Raw genomic sequence first — 15,576 nt, forward strand, 5'->3', positions numbered from 1 at the left:
CTTGCATTTACTTTTTTCAGCTAAACTCCAAATGCACAAAACAAAAATGCATGTCTAAACCTCACTCCCATGCCTCAAACCTACATCCACCCATTATCTCTTCCAGGGTCATGGGGCTGCTGGAACCTAACCCGTCCACTGGTGGGCACACACAATCACACACCATTGCACACACAATCACACTTATTTAGAGTCAGTTTACCTAGGGAGCAAGTTTTTGGCTTGTGGGAGGAATCCTCAGAGCTTTAAAATAATCGTTTAAAAATTGATTGTCAGTTAAAAACATTTTATGTGTGTAGTAGGTTTATGTCAACAAACAAACACAAAACAAATAATAGTTTTTTTGGTTTGTTTTTGGAGAAAGATTTATTGAGCAACAGAAAAATACATCAGTTAAATAAATTTCATAATTTTAATTTGACAAAATTAAACCAATTATTTGCTTATTAATATGTTAGCTTCCAAAAATTGTGAAGGTATCAGAAGTTTGTGTAGGATATACCCCAAAAGGAGGCTGCATTTAAACAAATTTATAAAAACAACCAAGTAGAATTAAAACTGCAAAAAACATTCAAAATGTTTTCATATCATTGTCCTAAGACTAGTTGTGTCCCTGAAAAAAAAACAGAAATCACAGCAAATTCTTAATATTCCTCCCCTTCCTCATCCTCTTCAAATGAGTCAATCCCCACTTCTTCATAATCCTTCTCCAGAGCAGCCATATCTTCTCTCGCCTCCGAGAACTCTCCTTCCTCCATGCCCTCACCAACATACCAGTGGACGAAGGCTCTCTTGGCATACATGAGGTCAAACTTGTGGTCAAGTCGAGCCCAGGCCTCAGCTATGGCTGTGGTGTTGCTCAGCATGCACACGGCTCTCTGCACCTTGGCCAGGTCTCCTCCTGGAACCACGGTTGGAGGTTGATAGTTGATGCCCACCTTGAAGCCTGTGGGACACCAGTCTACAAATTGGATGGTGCGCTTGGTCTTGATAGCGGCGATGGCAGAGTTGACATCTTTGGGGACCACATCACCACGATACAGCAGACAGCAGGCCATGTATTTGCCATGGCGAGGGTCACATTTCACCATCTGATTGGCCGGCTCAAAGCAGGCATTAGTAATTTCAGCCACAGACAGCTGCTCATGGTAGGCTTTCTCAGCAGAGATGATGGGAGCATAGGTGGCCAGAGGGAAATGGATACGAGGGTACGGCACCAAGTTAGTTTGGAACTCTGTCAGATCAACATTCAGAGCGCCATCAAAACGAAGTGAGGCTGTGATGGAGGAGACTATCTGGCTAATTAGGCGGTTGAGATTGGTATAAGAAGGCCGTTCGATGTCAAGGTTCCTGCGGCAGATGTCATAGATGGCTTCATTATCCACCATGAATGCACAGTCAGAGTGCTCCAAGGTGGTGTGGGTGGTCAGAATGGAGTTGTAAGGCTCCACTACAGCTGTGGAGACCTGGGGAGCAGGATAGATGGCAAACTCAAGTTTGGACTTCTTCCCATAGTCAACAGAGAGTCTCTCCATCAGCAGGGAGGTGAAACCAGAACCAGTGCCTCCACCAAATGAGTGGAAAACCAAGAATCCTTGTAGACCGGTGCACTGATCAGCCTGTTGATATGAAGAAATTAGTTTCAACTATGTTAAAAAAACACAACAATTGTAAACCTGGGATAGTGGATAATTATCTATTTTTTAAACGATAATATGATAATAGTTTTACTCAACTGGTTTAAGAAATGTGGTTTGTCAACATTTAGCACTGTAACAAATCTGTATGCAATCTGCATGTACACAGTCGGCCAATTAAGGTTCATCACTTGCAAATCTAAAATCCCATAACTTGGATCAAATCTTTTTTTCCCCTTCAGAATCCCCTTAGGAACAAGCATAAAAGAATTGAGGTCTGTGTTCATTTGAACAATAGCAGCCAATGTAGAAAATCCAAACTATAGACAGGTTTAAACGTAGTTTAATACTTTAAAGGACGTTTATTTACCAGTTTACGGATTCTGTCCAGGACAGAGTCAATGATCTCTCTACCGATGGTGTAGTGTCCTCTAGCGTAGTTGTTGGCCGCATCCTCTTTTCCTGAAATCAGCTGTTCGGGATGAAAAAGTTGACGATATGTTCCTGATCTCACTTCATCTGAGAAATAAAGACAAAAAAGAATTGCGACATTAATTGTCTAGTACGTCTAGCATGTAGTTACAGTGCTGTTTTAATACTAACCAATGACAGTGGGCTCCAGATCAACAAAGATTGCTCTTGGGACGTACTTTTTAGCTCCAGTCTCACTGAAAAAAGTGGTGAAGGAGTCGTCGTGGCCACCTATGGGCTTTTGGGTCAACATCTGACCATCTGGCTGGATGCCGTGCTCTAGACAGTAGAGTTCCCAACAGGTGTTCCCCATCTGCACACCAGCCTGGCCCACATGAACAGAGATGCATTCCCGCTGCAAGCACATAAAGACAACAAGGATGGGGAGGACACATTAGTACGTTGAATAAACTCTAATAAGATATGAAGTCTTAGCTTGAATAAAGCCTGATCTACAGCATTGTCTTCTATGGGAGTCATGTGCTAATACTGGCACTAGGTGACAGCAGAGACCCATTAGAAACAACCTCAATATAAATGCTTGGAGCAGCTGTCACTGGCTTTCATTCTACTGCCAGGAGTAGACATGAGTTCATGAGTTCATTAGCTGAAAAGGAGGGGTGGAGTTCAAACTAAAAAAATAGAGAATTTTCTATTGGTGCAATAAAGATATGTGTTCAAGCCTAGATTACATGCACATTACACAAACTTAATGCTTCATGCCAAATGCTCATTGTACCTAGATAATAGCTATTGTCAGCTTTTAGTTTGCTCATTTATTACTCAACCTGACATTTTTTTACAGCTACGAGAACTTTTAAATACAGACTTTTGTGTTAAAGCCCAGTCTTAGCTGAATGGAGTTTCTATTTGGTTCATCTACTTAGATGTGTGCAAATATGTCAAACATTTCAGCAAATGCAGAAACACTGACGGAGAAAGGCACAACTTGCCGTGTTTTTCCTCTTCCAAAGATAACTATCCCTGACTCGCTGAAGTTTCATGTCGACAGATCTATTTTAGTTTTCTCACGGTGACCTGACACGTAGCTGTGAACGTTGTTGCTGTAAACACCGACTGTCTGCCTCTGCTAAACAGTGGTGACTCCCATGCTAATATGCAGAGATAGACACAGACTCAGTTTTTATTGATATCAATTAAGAAATGAGAGAAAACAATAGACCATTTTTACAGTCTATGGCAAAAACTCAAGACAGCATTTTAGAAGATTGTGAAATTTAAATATAAACAAATCCTTAACTTTTTCTCTGAATTAATAAGACCTCATGTGGTTCCAATGGGAAAAAAACTTGAAGTTTACCTAGAATATAGTACTACTGCTCTGTTCTAAAAATTAATGGAAATCCCTACTTAATAAACCTCTTTTGGTCTTTAAAGCTCACACCTCACATTCTCTTTTGATTGTTTTTTACTAAAATGTCTTTAACCCTTGTGGTATCTTAGATGACCCCACCCTTGCATTGACGTGTTTTCCCTACCATGACAAAGGTGGATAAAAGTGGAAAGATTTCATGTAATCCATGGACACCAGTGAGGTTCACAAATCATTGAAGAAAAAAGGTTCAGCGCACTGTCTAGTGGGTCTGGATGACCCAACAGCCAATGTTAAAGTGCCTAGGATAGCACAAGGGTTAAAGGATGGCACCATTCCTTAGTTATCTATTCCAAACTGTTTCAGTGCTTCTGTGCTATAGTTTTCTTTACAAAGTAACAGCTAGGCTGTAAGGGCTACTCTGAATACTGTTTATTTGGGGCTTTATTTTGTTGTAAGACAAAGCATTAAATTATTATCTACCTTTGTAGTCACGATCATGTGCCCTTGAAGTCTGAACTAGAAAACAGCACACACACTTAAAGTCCTACCTGCATGTTTCACAACAGCTTTGTAGTGTTCTTTTTTTTTTTTAATTCTTCTAACTTTCTTAGTCAAACAAAGGCAGCATACATATCCACAAAGACCTAAAACTGTGTCAACATACATCTCCATGCTTCCTATGTTCACTAATCTGCCTCTCTGTAATCACCTCAGTTTCTTGGACCACGAGTACAGTCTCAACAACAGTCTGTACTGAAATAGTCAACAGTTGAAGAAAAATGATTTTAGCACGAAAAAAAACAGATTTTATTTTAATGGTAGTCTAAGATGGGATAATCTTTTAAAACTTAAGAATAGATTGAAAAAAAGACATCAACAGTCAGGGTGTGACTGCATGGTAAAAGCAAGGGCATGTCTGAGGTCTAACCACACCAACTTGAGAATCCAGTTTTTTGTACACGTAAAACTACATTTGCTTATACACACATAAGATTGTGTCTGAGACAAAACGAACAGCAGATGGGGCAAACGTAACAGGTCAGCAGGCATGGAGGGGGTTTTGCCTGTAATGTTTTTTAGATTTGACAAAATTAAAGGATTGTTAAGCAGAAGATTATTCCAAATTCTACGCATTTAGCTGCAGTGATCGTGTATTACTTTGTAAGATAAAACACGGCATTGCAACAGAAAAATGGTGTGTTTTTCCTTCAGCTATAGGAGCATTTTATGTGCTCCTATAAAATGACAAGGTCATTTTATAAAGTGAATTCTAAATACACATTTGTCAAATATCTATTCCTCTATCCACTGGATTTTCGGAGCAGCTATCTAACATGGAGCCGACAGTTGAAGCAACCAAACTATGCTCCAAATCTGAAGCTATTAGGAGATCTGTTTGAACAGGGCAGGTCTCCTGCAGCTGCTAGTGTTCTTGTTAAACAAAACAGAGCATTACCTATGCTTAAAAGCTGTTTACACAACATTGGGCAAATAAACCATGAAGGCTGTAGGATGGTGCTTGTTAAATTTCCAAAAGAATAAAAAGTCATTAGAAGTTTTTAAAAATCATGTCTGAATTTAGTCCCAAACATCCAGTTAGAGAGTTGAGAAAAGACAGAATTTGGAGTTAAATGGGTTTCTACTCAAATCGTTTTTTCTGTCTTGTTTTAACTTGCAAAGTCTTGTTCACATACCACATTAATTAAATGATCACAAATAAAGTGCTGGTATGAAGAACTAATATGTGTGTGTTTTCTGTCTTGAAATCAAAAAGACTTGTCACATGTCACACCCTTTTCTTACATTTATTTTATTTCTTCCTGCACTGATAAATGCTGACTGGTCACTGACTCCCATATGCTCTGGCAGACAGCAGCTAGTACTGCCAGTTACTGAGATGAGAGGCTATTTCTGAATTAGCAGGAGGCCACATGATGCACACACAGAAAGCACTGCACTGTAACCTGACATAAATAGCCTATTAAAATGCAAAAGTATCTGCACAGATGGAATTTTTAAGTACCAAAGTTTTTCAAAGTCAAACCAAAGTTCCATTCTCACCATTGTGGAGTTTTTTTCAGAGTGACTGCTGACAGAAAGATGTAATCGAAGGTGTTTGTATAGGTTGAAGCCTCTCACGGCGACCGGTAAAGAGGTCTGGGTGAGTTAGTGCTGCCAGGCGGAGCCGCTCAGACGTCTTTGGCTTCTAACCACGCCCTTTTGTCAACTCACGGGAACGCGCAGTTTGCGCACGAGGGCAAAGACAGCCCGTGGTCAAAACCTGGAACTAAAGGCCAAAGCATTCATAATAAAGACTTAGAGATAGAGATAAGAAAAAAAAAATGGAATTGATTTCATTGGATTCATACATGTTATTTGTACCTCGGGGGAAACTGAGTAGGAAGAATAGTAATCTCAACGTTACCTCCCGTTTCACCCAACAGGTTCAAAGAAGAAAAATATATATATATATTTTTTTCTTTTGCTCTAGGAAAAGCAGAAAAATCCCGTGTTCATAGTTGATAACAACACTCTGGATTTATTGCATCCAGAATAATAATAAATAATAATAACATAAAAAATTACAACTGCAAAAGACAATTGTATGAAATCACAATAAGAAATGATACATGTCTTCATAATTAAATTCCTTTTACAGTTTCATATAAGCTTTGTTTCATAAAATGTCTTATATTATTTTTCTACTTTTTTTTGTTGTGCTTACAGACAGATTTGCACTCTTGGGTGAGGTGAATGGGAAAGTTAAAATATGTTGTATGTTTAAGTGGGGCAAAAAAACGTTCATTCCAATCCTGTAACTCTGTTCCGCATTTTCCTTAGGCTGGTACTTCATCGTTTTGAAAGCTAGAGGTCAGAGTTGTTTTAGTTTGAGTTACGCAGAGAAACAAATAGCAGTTGATCGGGAATCCCATTTTAGGATCTTCTGTTTTTCTCACCACTCATGCCAGTCCAGACGGATATTTTTCAAATCTTGTGACCCCACCACCATCCAGCTTGACCTGAACAGTTTTTGATTTTTTGGAGAATACCTCAATCTCTCATTTAATAATCAATAGTTCTGGTCAAGAGTTCTGGTATCGCCTGTCCATCCTGGGGGAGGATCCTTCCTTCATGTGGGCACCCCTGAGGTTTCTTCTTTTTTTCCGGAATCTGTTTTTTTTAGGAGTTTTTCTTTACCGAGAAGGAGGGTCTAAGGGCAGGGATGCCCAGTTTAGTTTAGCCTGGTTAGTCCAGTTTAGCCATTACCTATTGAATTCTATGACTTTATGCTCTTTATGATTGATGTTTATTACACAACCACCGGTTTGAAGCCCACTGGGATAGCTATTGTTATAATATTGGGCTATATAAATAAAATTGAATTGAATTGAATAAATGATTTACTAAGTGTTGCTTATAAGATTTGGTACAAAGTTAGTCCATAGACATAAATAATAAATGAATCATTTGGAGGTCAAAATAAATCATCAGTGTTGGACAATGTTGGAAATTCCTATTCAGGATAGACCAATACCAACTTCATATCTTTAATCAGTTGAGATGCTCCATAAAGCCCCAAACAATTTATGATTGTATAAGAAAATGTATCATGCAAATATGGTGCTGGCACCGACCAAGGTAACATAATATACTTATATAGGGCTTTTCTACAGACACAGTCCCTTTCACCCATATACACACATTCACAGATTGATGCCATACAAACTGCCATACATGGCAGGTAAGACTTTATGTATATTTTCTCAGTTCTGATGGACCACCACTTGAGCTCAGTGATAACTTAAAAAAAGAGGATTTAAACTAAGACTTCATATCTTCAGGTAACCAGAAATATGCACGGCTGACTCCTTTGACTTGGTTTTAATTTGTGATTTATTTTTTAGCAGCAAGTTTCAAATTCATTATTTCTATCTACTTCTATTGCTTTGTTTTATGCCACCTTTCATCTTTGCTTTGTTTTATATTTTACAACAGCGAAATACAGTAAAAACTCAATTGTGCAGCACTGGAAAGGAACCCGTGAATAATGGACCTATACTATCACAAAATGAAACTGGGTCACAGTTCTATGGCTAAAGTAACACCTCTGGGGCAAACGCAAAGAAGTAAACAATAGTATGTGCTTTCCCATTGATGCTTCCACTAATGGGTTACAAAAATCAGCTGAAGATTAAATTACATGACAAGTATTGGTCCCAAGTCTTTCAAGAAGGAGCAGTGCAGACGCTGCAGCAAATTCTTTATTTTATTATTTATAGTCAGGTTCAAGAACAGTCCAGTGATTTTTTTATTGTGGCATCTAAAACGTCCTCAGTGGTTCCATTAGTGTTACAAAAACAGTAAGAGGTTAGGGTTGATTGAAGACTACCTTTCTTATGTTATTTGGACGTAAACTTGTAGCAGACTGTTGCTGAGTTTTGCTACAAACAGGAACTTGGTCAGTTTTTTCCCATCTTTTTTGCAAAATAGTGTGATGGTAAATGCTGTGAGATGACTTGTTGAATTATGTTTAACATCACCTTTAATGTTTAGCTGTAACTTGATTTTAAAGGTTAAGTCTTTACCCAACATCGTAAAATGCGAGTCTTTTGCACTACAAAAAAACATCAAAAGAAAAAATCAATGAAGTTGAAAATTGCTTCATGTAATTTTTCTAACTGCATACAGAGTTAAATATGCAGTGGATTTTAAAATCAAAAGATCCTTGATTTTTTTAACTCATATGGAATGTGCAATAATTAAGTTAGGTGCAAGTTTTTACATCTACACATTACAAAATGTAGCTTTATTTTTAACTTGTATAAAGCAGCTTACCTGTAACAGAAGTGAACTGTTGCATGACTTAACTCATTTTTGCAAAACTGGTAGCAACTACAAAACCAGTTTAATTTACTGAATGTATAAATTTCTTGTAATTATTTAAAAACTATTTTGACTAGAAGGCACAATATTTGGAAAATGTTGGTAGGTGTATAGGTACATCTTCAGGATACCAAATTTTGTGGACTTCAGTGTTGCTTTAGCTCAGGAAATACTACAAGTATGGAGATGATTGCAGCTAAACATTTAATCCCAAAACATTGTTTATGGGTGAGTTTGATAAGCGTTAAAGATGCAGCTAGAGCTGCTAAATTAAATTACCTCATGTTGCCTTCCCCTCACCTGGGGTTCTGATTTTACTTTCTGAAATATTAGCTGCTCACACCTTGCCATTTAACCCTCATAGGGGCCAATAAAGAATGATAAGGGTGGCAACCTCTTTTTGGCAATGTATTGTATTGAGTTTCTAAAGAAGACTATCCTATTCTTGTTTAATGAGTGGGCTCTGATTACAGCTTAGATAAATCACAGTCCCTCCCATGGTCCACACACGTATATAAAGGCAGAGGAACACAGCTGTTTCAAGCTGTACATCTTCTTTCTGATACCTGGACTTTGGAAAAAGACATAAATATGGTAAGTGGCTTAACCTCGCAAAGTTACTGATAAATGCATACACATTTATTTATTATTGTAAGATATTGATGAATATGGCAAAATATTTATATTTAATTGCAATCATTTAGTAATTTTTAAAGATAATTGTAACAAAATTTTAGATAAACAATGTTGCGTTCTCTGTATAGCGTGAATGTATCTCTGTCCATGTGGGCCAAGCTGGGGCTCAGATTGGCAATGCATGCTGGGAGCTGTATTGCCTGGAGCATGGGATTCAGCCTGATGGACAAATGCCTGCTGACAAGACCATTGGAGGAGGAGACGACTCCTTCAACACATTCTTTAGTGAGACAGGAGCAGGAAAACATGTTCCCAGAGCCATCTTTGTTGACCTGGAACCCACTGTCATTGGTAAATTTATCATGACATTTATATCTACATGATATGGGGTAAAATAGTATGATGATATCTTAATATTTGTCTTCCTTTACAATTTGAGAAATGTTAATCTTTCATCCTAAACTTGAAAACAAACTGTTAAAAATCAATTGGTCTGAAGTGAGATATGTAACACTGAGAGGGACATTATAAAAGTTCTGTAATTGTTTTTTTATGCAGATGAGGTGCGCACAGGAACTTATCGTCAGCTCTTCCACCCTGAACAGTTGATCACAGGAAAGGAGGATGCTGCCAACAACTACGCCCGTGGACACTACACCATTGGCAAAGAGATCATTGATCTTGTTCTTGACAGAACACGGAAACTAGTGAGATAAAAAAAAATTTTTACTTGTAAATTTTAACACACAGGATTTTTTTCACATATTTGCAAATGTATGCATTTTTTATATAGTTTTAAATTGATTTGTGACTTTCCCTTTTTTTTATTCCAGGCTGATCAATGCACGGGCCTGCAGGGTTTTCTAATTTTCCACTCCTTTGGTGGAGGCACTGGTTCTGGTTTCACCTCCCTGCTGATGGAGAGACTCTCTGTTGACTATGGGAAGAAGTCCAAGCTTGAGTTTGCCATCTACCCTGCTCCCCAGGTCTCCACAGCTGTAGTGGAGCCTTACAACTCCATTCTGACCACCCACACCACCTTGGAGCACTCTGACTGTGCATTCATGGTGGATAATGAGGCCATCTATGACATCTGCCGCAGGAACCTTGACATTGAGAGACCCACCTACACCAACCTGAACAGGCTGATTGGTCAGATAGTCTCCTCCATCACAGCCTCACTTCGTTTTGATGGCGCTCTGAATGTTGATCTGACCGAGTTCCAAACTAACTTGGTGCCGTACCCTCGTATCCATTTCCCTCTGGCCACCTATGCGCCAGTCATCTCTGCTGAGAAAGCCTACCATGAGCAGCTGTCTGTGGCTGATATAACTAACACTTGCTTTGAGCCGGCCAATCAGATGGTGAAATGTGATCCTCGCCATGGCAAATACATGGCCTGCTGTCTGCTGTATCGTGGTGATGTGGTCCCCAAAGATGTCAACTCTGCCATTGCCACTATCAAGACCAAGCGCACCATCCAATTTGTAGACTGGTGTCCCACAGGCTTTAAGGTGGGCATCAACTATCAACCTCCAACTGTGGTTCCAGGAGGAGACCTGGCCAAGGTGCAGAGAGCCGTGTGCATGCTGAGCAACACCACAGCCATAGCTGAGGCCTGGGCTCGACTTGACCACAAGTTTGACCTCATGTATGCCAAGAGAGCCTTCGTCCACTGGTATGTTGGTGAGGGCATGGAGGAAGGAGAGTTCTCGGAGGCGAGAGAAGATTTGGCTGCTCTGGAGAAAGATTATGAAGAGGTTGGCACTGACAATGTTGAGGATGACGATGGGGAAGAATATTGAATAAAAAACAGGTGAAAGTTCAGTTAAAGTAAACAAATTTCCATCTTTTGCTAAAATCAATCACTGAGTTTTTCCTTTTCAGTCTTTTTTCTTTTTTTTTAACTAGTACATGTAATATTGAAAAACAACACTTAAACAGCTACATCTAGACAGAAAATAAAGTAATTTGAATTTACACATAGATTTTGACAACATGGTGAGGATAGTAAGGCATATTTTCTAGACTGATAGAAGCACAAAGCAACTTTCTTTTCCTATCTTTGTAATGCTTGAGTGAATCTGAAGTTGTGGCAGGGGGTTTCATGTGTACATTTGCAGCGAGAGAAAACAAATGTAACAAACGCTTTAAGATTTTTTCTCCCCCTGTATTTGGTCAAGCTGAAAAACATGGGTTCTTGTCTCTGCACCTCCCCCCACAGTATCCTCTTCCATGAGGAATGCAAGTTATGAAGAGGCTCTTGTGTCTCTGAACAACACTTGGTTGTGACTTTTTTCTGTAAGAGCAAGAGAATATAATTGACAAAGCCATTGCCTAGTGTTGTTTGTGAAGCCCCCACACAGGCTTTGGCCTGCAGCAAAAAAAGTTCACTAGTGTATGAAGGACATCTCTGCTCCTAACGGGAGTGTTTTAGTCACTACTCTTGTGTTCCTGAATGTGCTGTATCATATAAATGTTTGTTATGACTTTAACATGACTATATTGTTTTACAAATCTGGTGTATGCAATTGATAAATAGAATAAAGCCTTTTGATCAATTCATCTTTGTCTAACTGTTCAGTTTAACACAAACATGTGGGGGGCTGGGTGTTAAGCACATGCATGAATACCCCATTAAAGCCATTTATATTATTTAATTAAGCTCATCTAGAAATTCTAGAGCTCTTAAAAGTGCTGATAGCAAAACATCAGAGGCTAATTTTTATCAAAATTTGTATAATACAATTTATTATTGCACTGCTAAGCATGTACAACCCAGGAATTCCCTCCATTTTTTTTCTAAACTCCTGATCCCTCCTGCCTGTAAACTATGCAGCTGCTTTCCGTGGGTTTCTGCCTGCCCCCGTCACATCCTTGCCTATATAAGCCCGGGCTCTCTCTTTCTACTGCATTTCTGCCTTGTGTCTGACTCCTCATCCTCAGTCGAAGGACAAGCAGACAAAATGGTGAGTAACTGATGACGTAGCCTATACTTTTCATTCTTTCCTCCGAATTGTTCCTCTGTTTTCCTCTAATTCATGGCTAAAACCCCTCGGTCTGTTTAGTGCTCACTAGGTCTCATCTGCAGTGGGGAATAGTTTTGAAAAAATGTATCTGGATAAAAATAATTGTGAGCTGAGCTGAAGTTGTGTAATGAAACTTTTTAAGATATGTTTCCTTAAAATAAAGAAAAATGAGTGCACTGAAATGGTTACACAATGTTAAATGGCAGTAGTTTTTGTTACTTTGGGCAATGTAGGTCATGTAAGATTAAACTAACTTGGACCACACTCGCTTTTTAATCATGTGTTTTTTTCTTGTTCTAAAACTAAAAAAGATATTGAGTTAAAGGAAAATTCTTGCTTATTGTGTGAGTTATAGCTTTTGGTTTTAGCAGGACATAAACTAAATATAGTCATTGTGGCCACTGTGAGATGAAAAATAGAAAGAATGGGGAAAAAAGGAGTGGTCTGATCAGCAGTAGGAGTTAGATTGCAGCCATTTTGTCAGCAGTTTAGTATTCAAGAGATGTGGAGACGTCCCTAATTGTTGCAGTGTGCAGACAAACAGGATGGGGGAGGAGAGAGATCCGTGAAGGGAGGGTATGGGAAATAGGAGGGGAAACAGGATGAAGGGGTGGAGTACAAGTTTCCCATCCACAGGCATGGATTTCCTGTCAGCCACATACTTTTTTAACCAAAGCTCCTTCTGACAAATAAAAGGCTTTTAGTAGTACCTAGTTTTCCTTATGAAAGCCTTAACCTCATTTTATGTAGGTGAGCACAAAAATGTGTTTCCTTAATCATTAATAGGTGATCTAATCTGTCAACACTTTTTTTTTTTAATTCTATGAACTGGAAAGGAAGTCTTTGAATAACACGGCTTGCATTTAGGAAACTATTGCCTGTATTTGTTTCCTTTTTACTACTGTGTAATGTTTACAAATCTCAAAGTTCTCACATGCCAATATGTTACTTACAAACAACCAGTTTTTCATTTTATCATCTAGGCGCTAAATGAACAAATTTTAAAATCGCTGAATAATTGTTAAGCTTCACAATAAAACACTTTTTTCTCCCTTTCATTTTTCTCTCAGCGTGAGTGTATTTCTATGCACGTTGGCCAAGCCGGAGCCCAAATGGGCAATGCATGCTGGGAGCTGTATTGCCTGGAGCATGGGATTCAGCCTGATGGACAAATGCCTTCGGACAAGACCATTGGAGGAGGAGACGATTCCTTCAACACCTTCTTCAGTGAGACAGGAGCAGGAAAACATGTTCCCAGAGCCATCTTTGTTGACCTGGAACCCACTGTCATTGGTAAATTTATCATGAAATTTACATCTACATGATATGGGGTAAAATAGTATGATGATATCTTAATATTTGTCTTCCTTTACAATTTGAGAATTGTTCATCTTTCATCCCAAATTTAAAAATCAAATTGTTAAAAAACAATTGGTCTGAAGTGAGATATGAAACACTGAGAGGGACATTATAAAAGTTCTGTAATTGTTTTTTTATGCAGATGAGGTGCGCACAGGAACTTATCGTCAGCTCTTCCACCCTGAACAGTTGATCACAGGAAAGGAGGATGCTGCCAACAACTACGCCCGTGGACACTACACCATTGGCAAAGAGATCATTGATCTTGTTCTCGACAGAACACGGAAACTAGTGAGATAAAAAAAAATTTTTACTTGTAAATTTTAACACACAGGATTTTTTTCACATATTTGCAAATGTATAAATTTTTTATATAGTTTTAAATTGATTTGTGACTTTCCCTTTTTTTTAATTCCAGGCTGATCAATGCACGGGCCTGCAGGGTTTTCTAATTTTCCACTCCTTTGGTGGAGGCACTGGTTCTGGTTTCACCTCCCTGCTGATGGAGAGACTCTCTGTTGACTATGGGAAGAAGTCCAAACTTGAGTTTGCCGTCTACCCTGCTCCCCAGGTCTCCACAGCTGTAGTGGAGCCTTACAACTCCATTCTGACCACCCACACCACCTTGGAGCACTCTGACTGTGCATTCATGGTGGATAATGAGGCCATCTATGACATCTGCCGCAGGAACCTTGACATTGAGAGACCCACCTACACCAACCTGAACAGGCTGATTGGTCAGATAGTCTCCTCCATCACAGCCTCACTTCGTTTTGATGGCGCTCTGAATGTTGATCTGACCGAGTTCCAAACTAACTTGGTGCCGTACCCTCGTATCCATTTCCCTCTGGCCACCTATGCGCCAGTCATCTCTGCTGAGAAAGCCTACCATGAGCAGCTGTCTGTGGCTGATATCACCAATGCCTGTTTTGAGCCGGCCAATCAGATGGTGAAATGTGATCCTCGCCATGGCAAATACATGGCCTGCTGTCTGCTGTATCGTGGTGATGTGGTCCCTAAAGATGTCAACTCTGCCATTGCCGCTATCAAGACCAAGCGCACCATCCAATTTGTAGACTGGTGTCCCACAGGCTTCAAGGTGGGCATCAACTATCAACCTCCAACTGTGGTTCCAGGAGGAGACCTGGCCAAGGTGCAGAGAGCCGTGTGCATGCTGAGCAACACCACAGCCATAGCTGAGGCCTGGGCTCGACTTGACCATAAGTTTGACCTCATGTATGCCAAGAGAGCCTTCGTCCACTGGTATGTTGGTGAGGGTATGGAGGAAGGAGAGTTCTCGGAGGCGAGAGAAGATATGGCTGCTCTGGAGAAAGATTATGAGGAGGTTGGCACTGACAGCATAGGAGAGGAGGATGAAGAAGGAGAAGAATATTAAGGGGTTTGACTTCCCCAAGCATTCCAGATATTTCAAAAGTTACACATTCACTGTGACATTCTGAATGGTGAAATGCCAGGGTTATCAATAAAGGTTTGAATGAAAATTCATTAATGAGTTTTTATCTTTTTTGACTGTTGCACAGTGCAAAGTAAAAATCTTGACTTGTAGGCTACACCAATAAAGCTATACTTGTAGGTAATGTAAAAGTAGGGCTGCTTTTAAGTTAGCAAATTCTTCCCTTGATTACAAGCATCATTATCGCGAAAGTCTAAACATTTTCATATTGTTTCATAATTTTCTGAACAAAAAATGATGCTTCGTTATATCAAATTAATGCTCTGCCGTGTCACTTTCCAGAACTTTCCTCACTGTCTAGCTGCAGTTGCATACATCAACCAGCAGACGGCGACAATTTGACATCTGTAAAAATAGAGGTTGATCTTCAAAGAACACCAATAACCTCTAGATTTAACCACTGGGATTCATTTATTTGTTTACTTACGTACTTTTAAACATGATACATTTTTTAAAACAATTTTTAAATAACGGGAGAATTTTCAAAGAAAATGTTAAAAATGAAAAGCAATAACCGAAAACTTTAGGAAAGTATGGTTTTCTACTCAATTGTGTATTTTATATGGATTCTTTAGCACAAAGAAAACAAAGTATTTCACGGCTCAGCGTGTAAGATTTGGTCCAAAACGTCGATTTCTCTCCCTGTTGTTTCCGCTAAAGCTTACCATAGCAATTTTTTCGGCAAAACTGTCCGGAGGAACGTTGAGCAACAGGGGGCGGGTCTGATGACGTTTCCGATCACTAGCATGT

General features: G+C 39.3%; 3 protein-coding genes across 3 annotated transcripts; 2 read left to right on the forward strand and 1 right to left on the reverse strand.

The window, feature by feature from the left end:
* Nucleotides 1-349: 349 nt before the first annotated feature.
* Nucleotides 350-5,638, reverse strand: LOC101168001 (tubulin alpha chain). The gene is made up of 4 exons (XM_004081701.4): nucleotides 5,506-5,638; nucleotides 2,241-2,463; nucleotides 2,008-2,156; nucleotides 350-1,619 (listed from the first exon to the last, which is right to left on the reverse strand). The coding sequence occupies exons 1-4, from the start codon at nucleotides 5,506-5,508 to the stop codon at nucleotides 645-647; spliced, it is 1,350 nt and encodes a 449-aa protein (XP_004081749.1). The 5' UTR covers nucleotides 5,509-5,638; the 3' UTR covers nucleotides 350-644.
* Nucleotides 5,639-8,904: 3,266 nt separating this feature from the next.
* Nucleotides 8,905-10,806, forward strand: LOC101166346 (tubulin alpha-1A chain-like). The gene is made up of 4 exons (XM_011489664.3): nucleotides 8,905-8,922; nucleotides 9,093-9,315; nucleotides 9,523-9,671; nucleotides 9,798-10,806. The coding sequence occupies exons 1-4, from the start codon at nucleotides 8,920-8,922 to the stop codon at nucleotides 10,767-10,769; spliced, it is 1,347 nt and encodes a 448-aa protein (XP_011487966.2). The 5' UTR covers nucleotides 8,905-8,919; the 3' UTR covers nucleotides 10,770-10,806.
* A 1,002-nt stretch (nucleotides 10,807-11,808) lies between these two features.
* LOC101168255 (tubulin alpha chain) lies at nucleotides 11,809-14,858 on the forward strand. Its single transcript, XM_004081702.4, has 4 exons — nucleotides 11,809-11,933; nucleotides 13,064-13,286; nucleotides 13,495-13,643; nucleotides 13,771-14,858. The coding sequence occupies exons 1-4, from the start codon at nucleotides 11,931-11,933 to the stop codon at nucleotides 14,746-14,748; spliced, it is 1,353 nt and encodes a 450-aa protein (XP_004081750.2). The 5' UTR covers nucleotides 11,809-11,930; the 3' UTR covers nucleotides 14,749-14,858.
* Nucleotides 14,859-15,576: the final 718 nt, after the last annotated feature.

The sequence above is a fragment of the Oryzias latipes genome, chromosome 21 (genome assembly GCF_002234675.1).
Source record: "Oryzias latipes chromosome 21, ASM223467v1".
NCBI lineage: Eukaryota > Metazoa > Chordata > Actinopteri > Beloniformes > Adrianichthyidae > Oryzias > Oryzias latipes.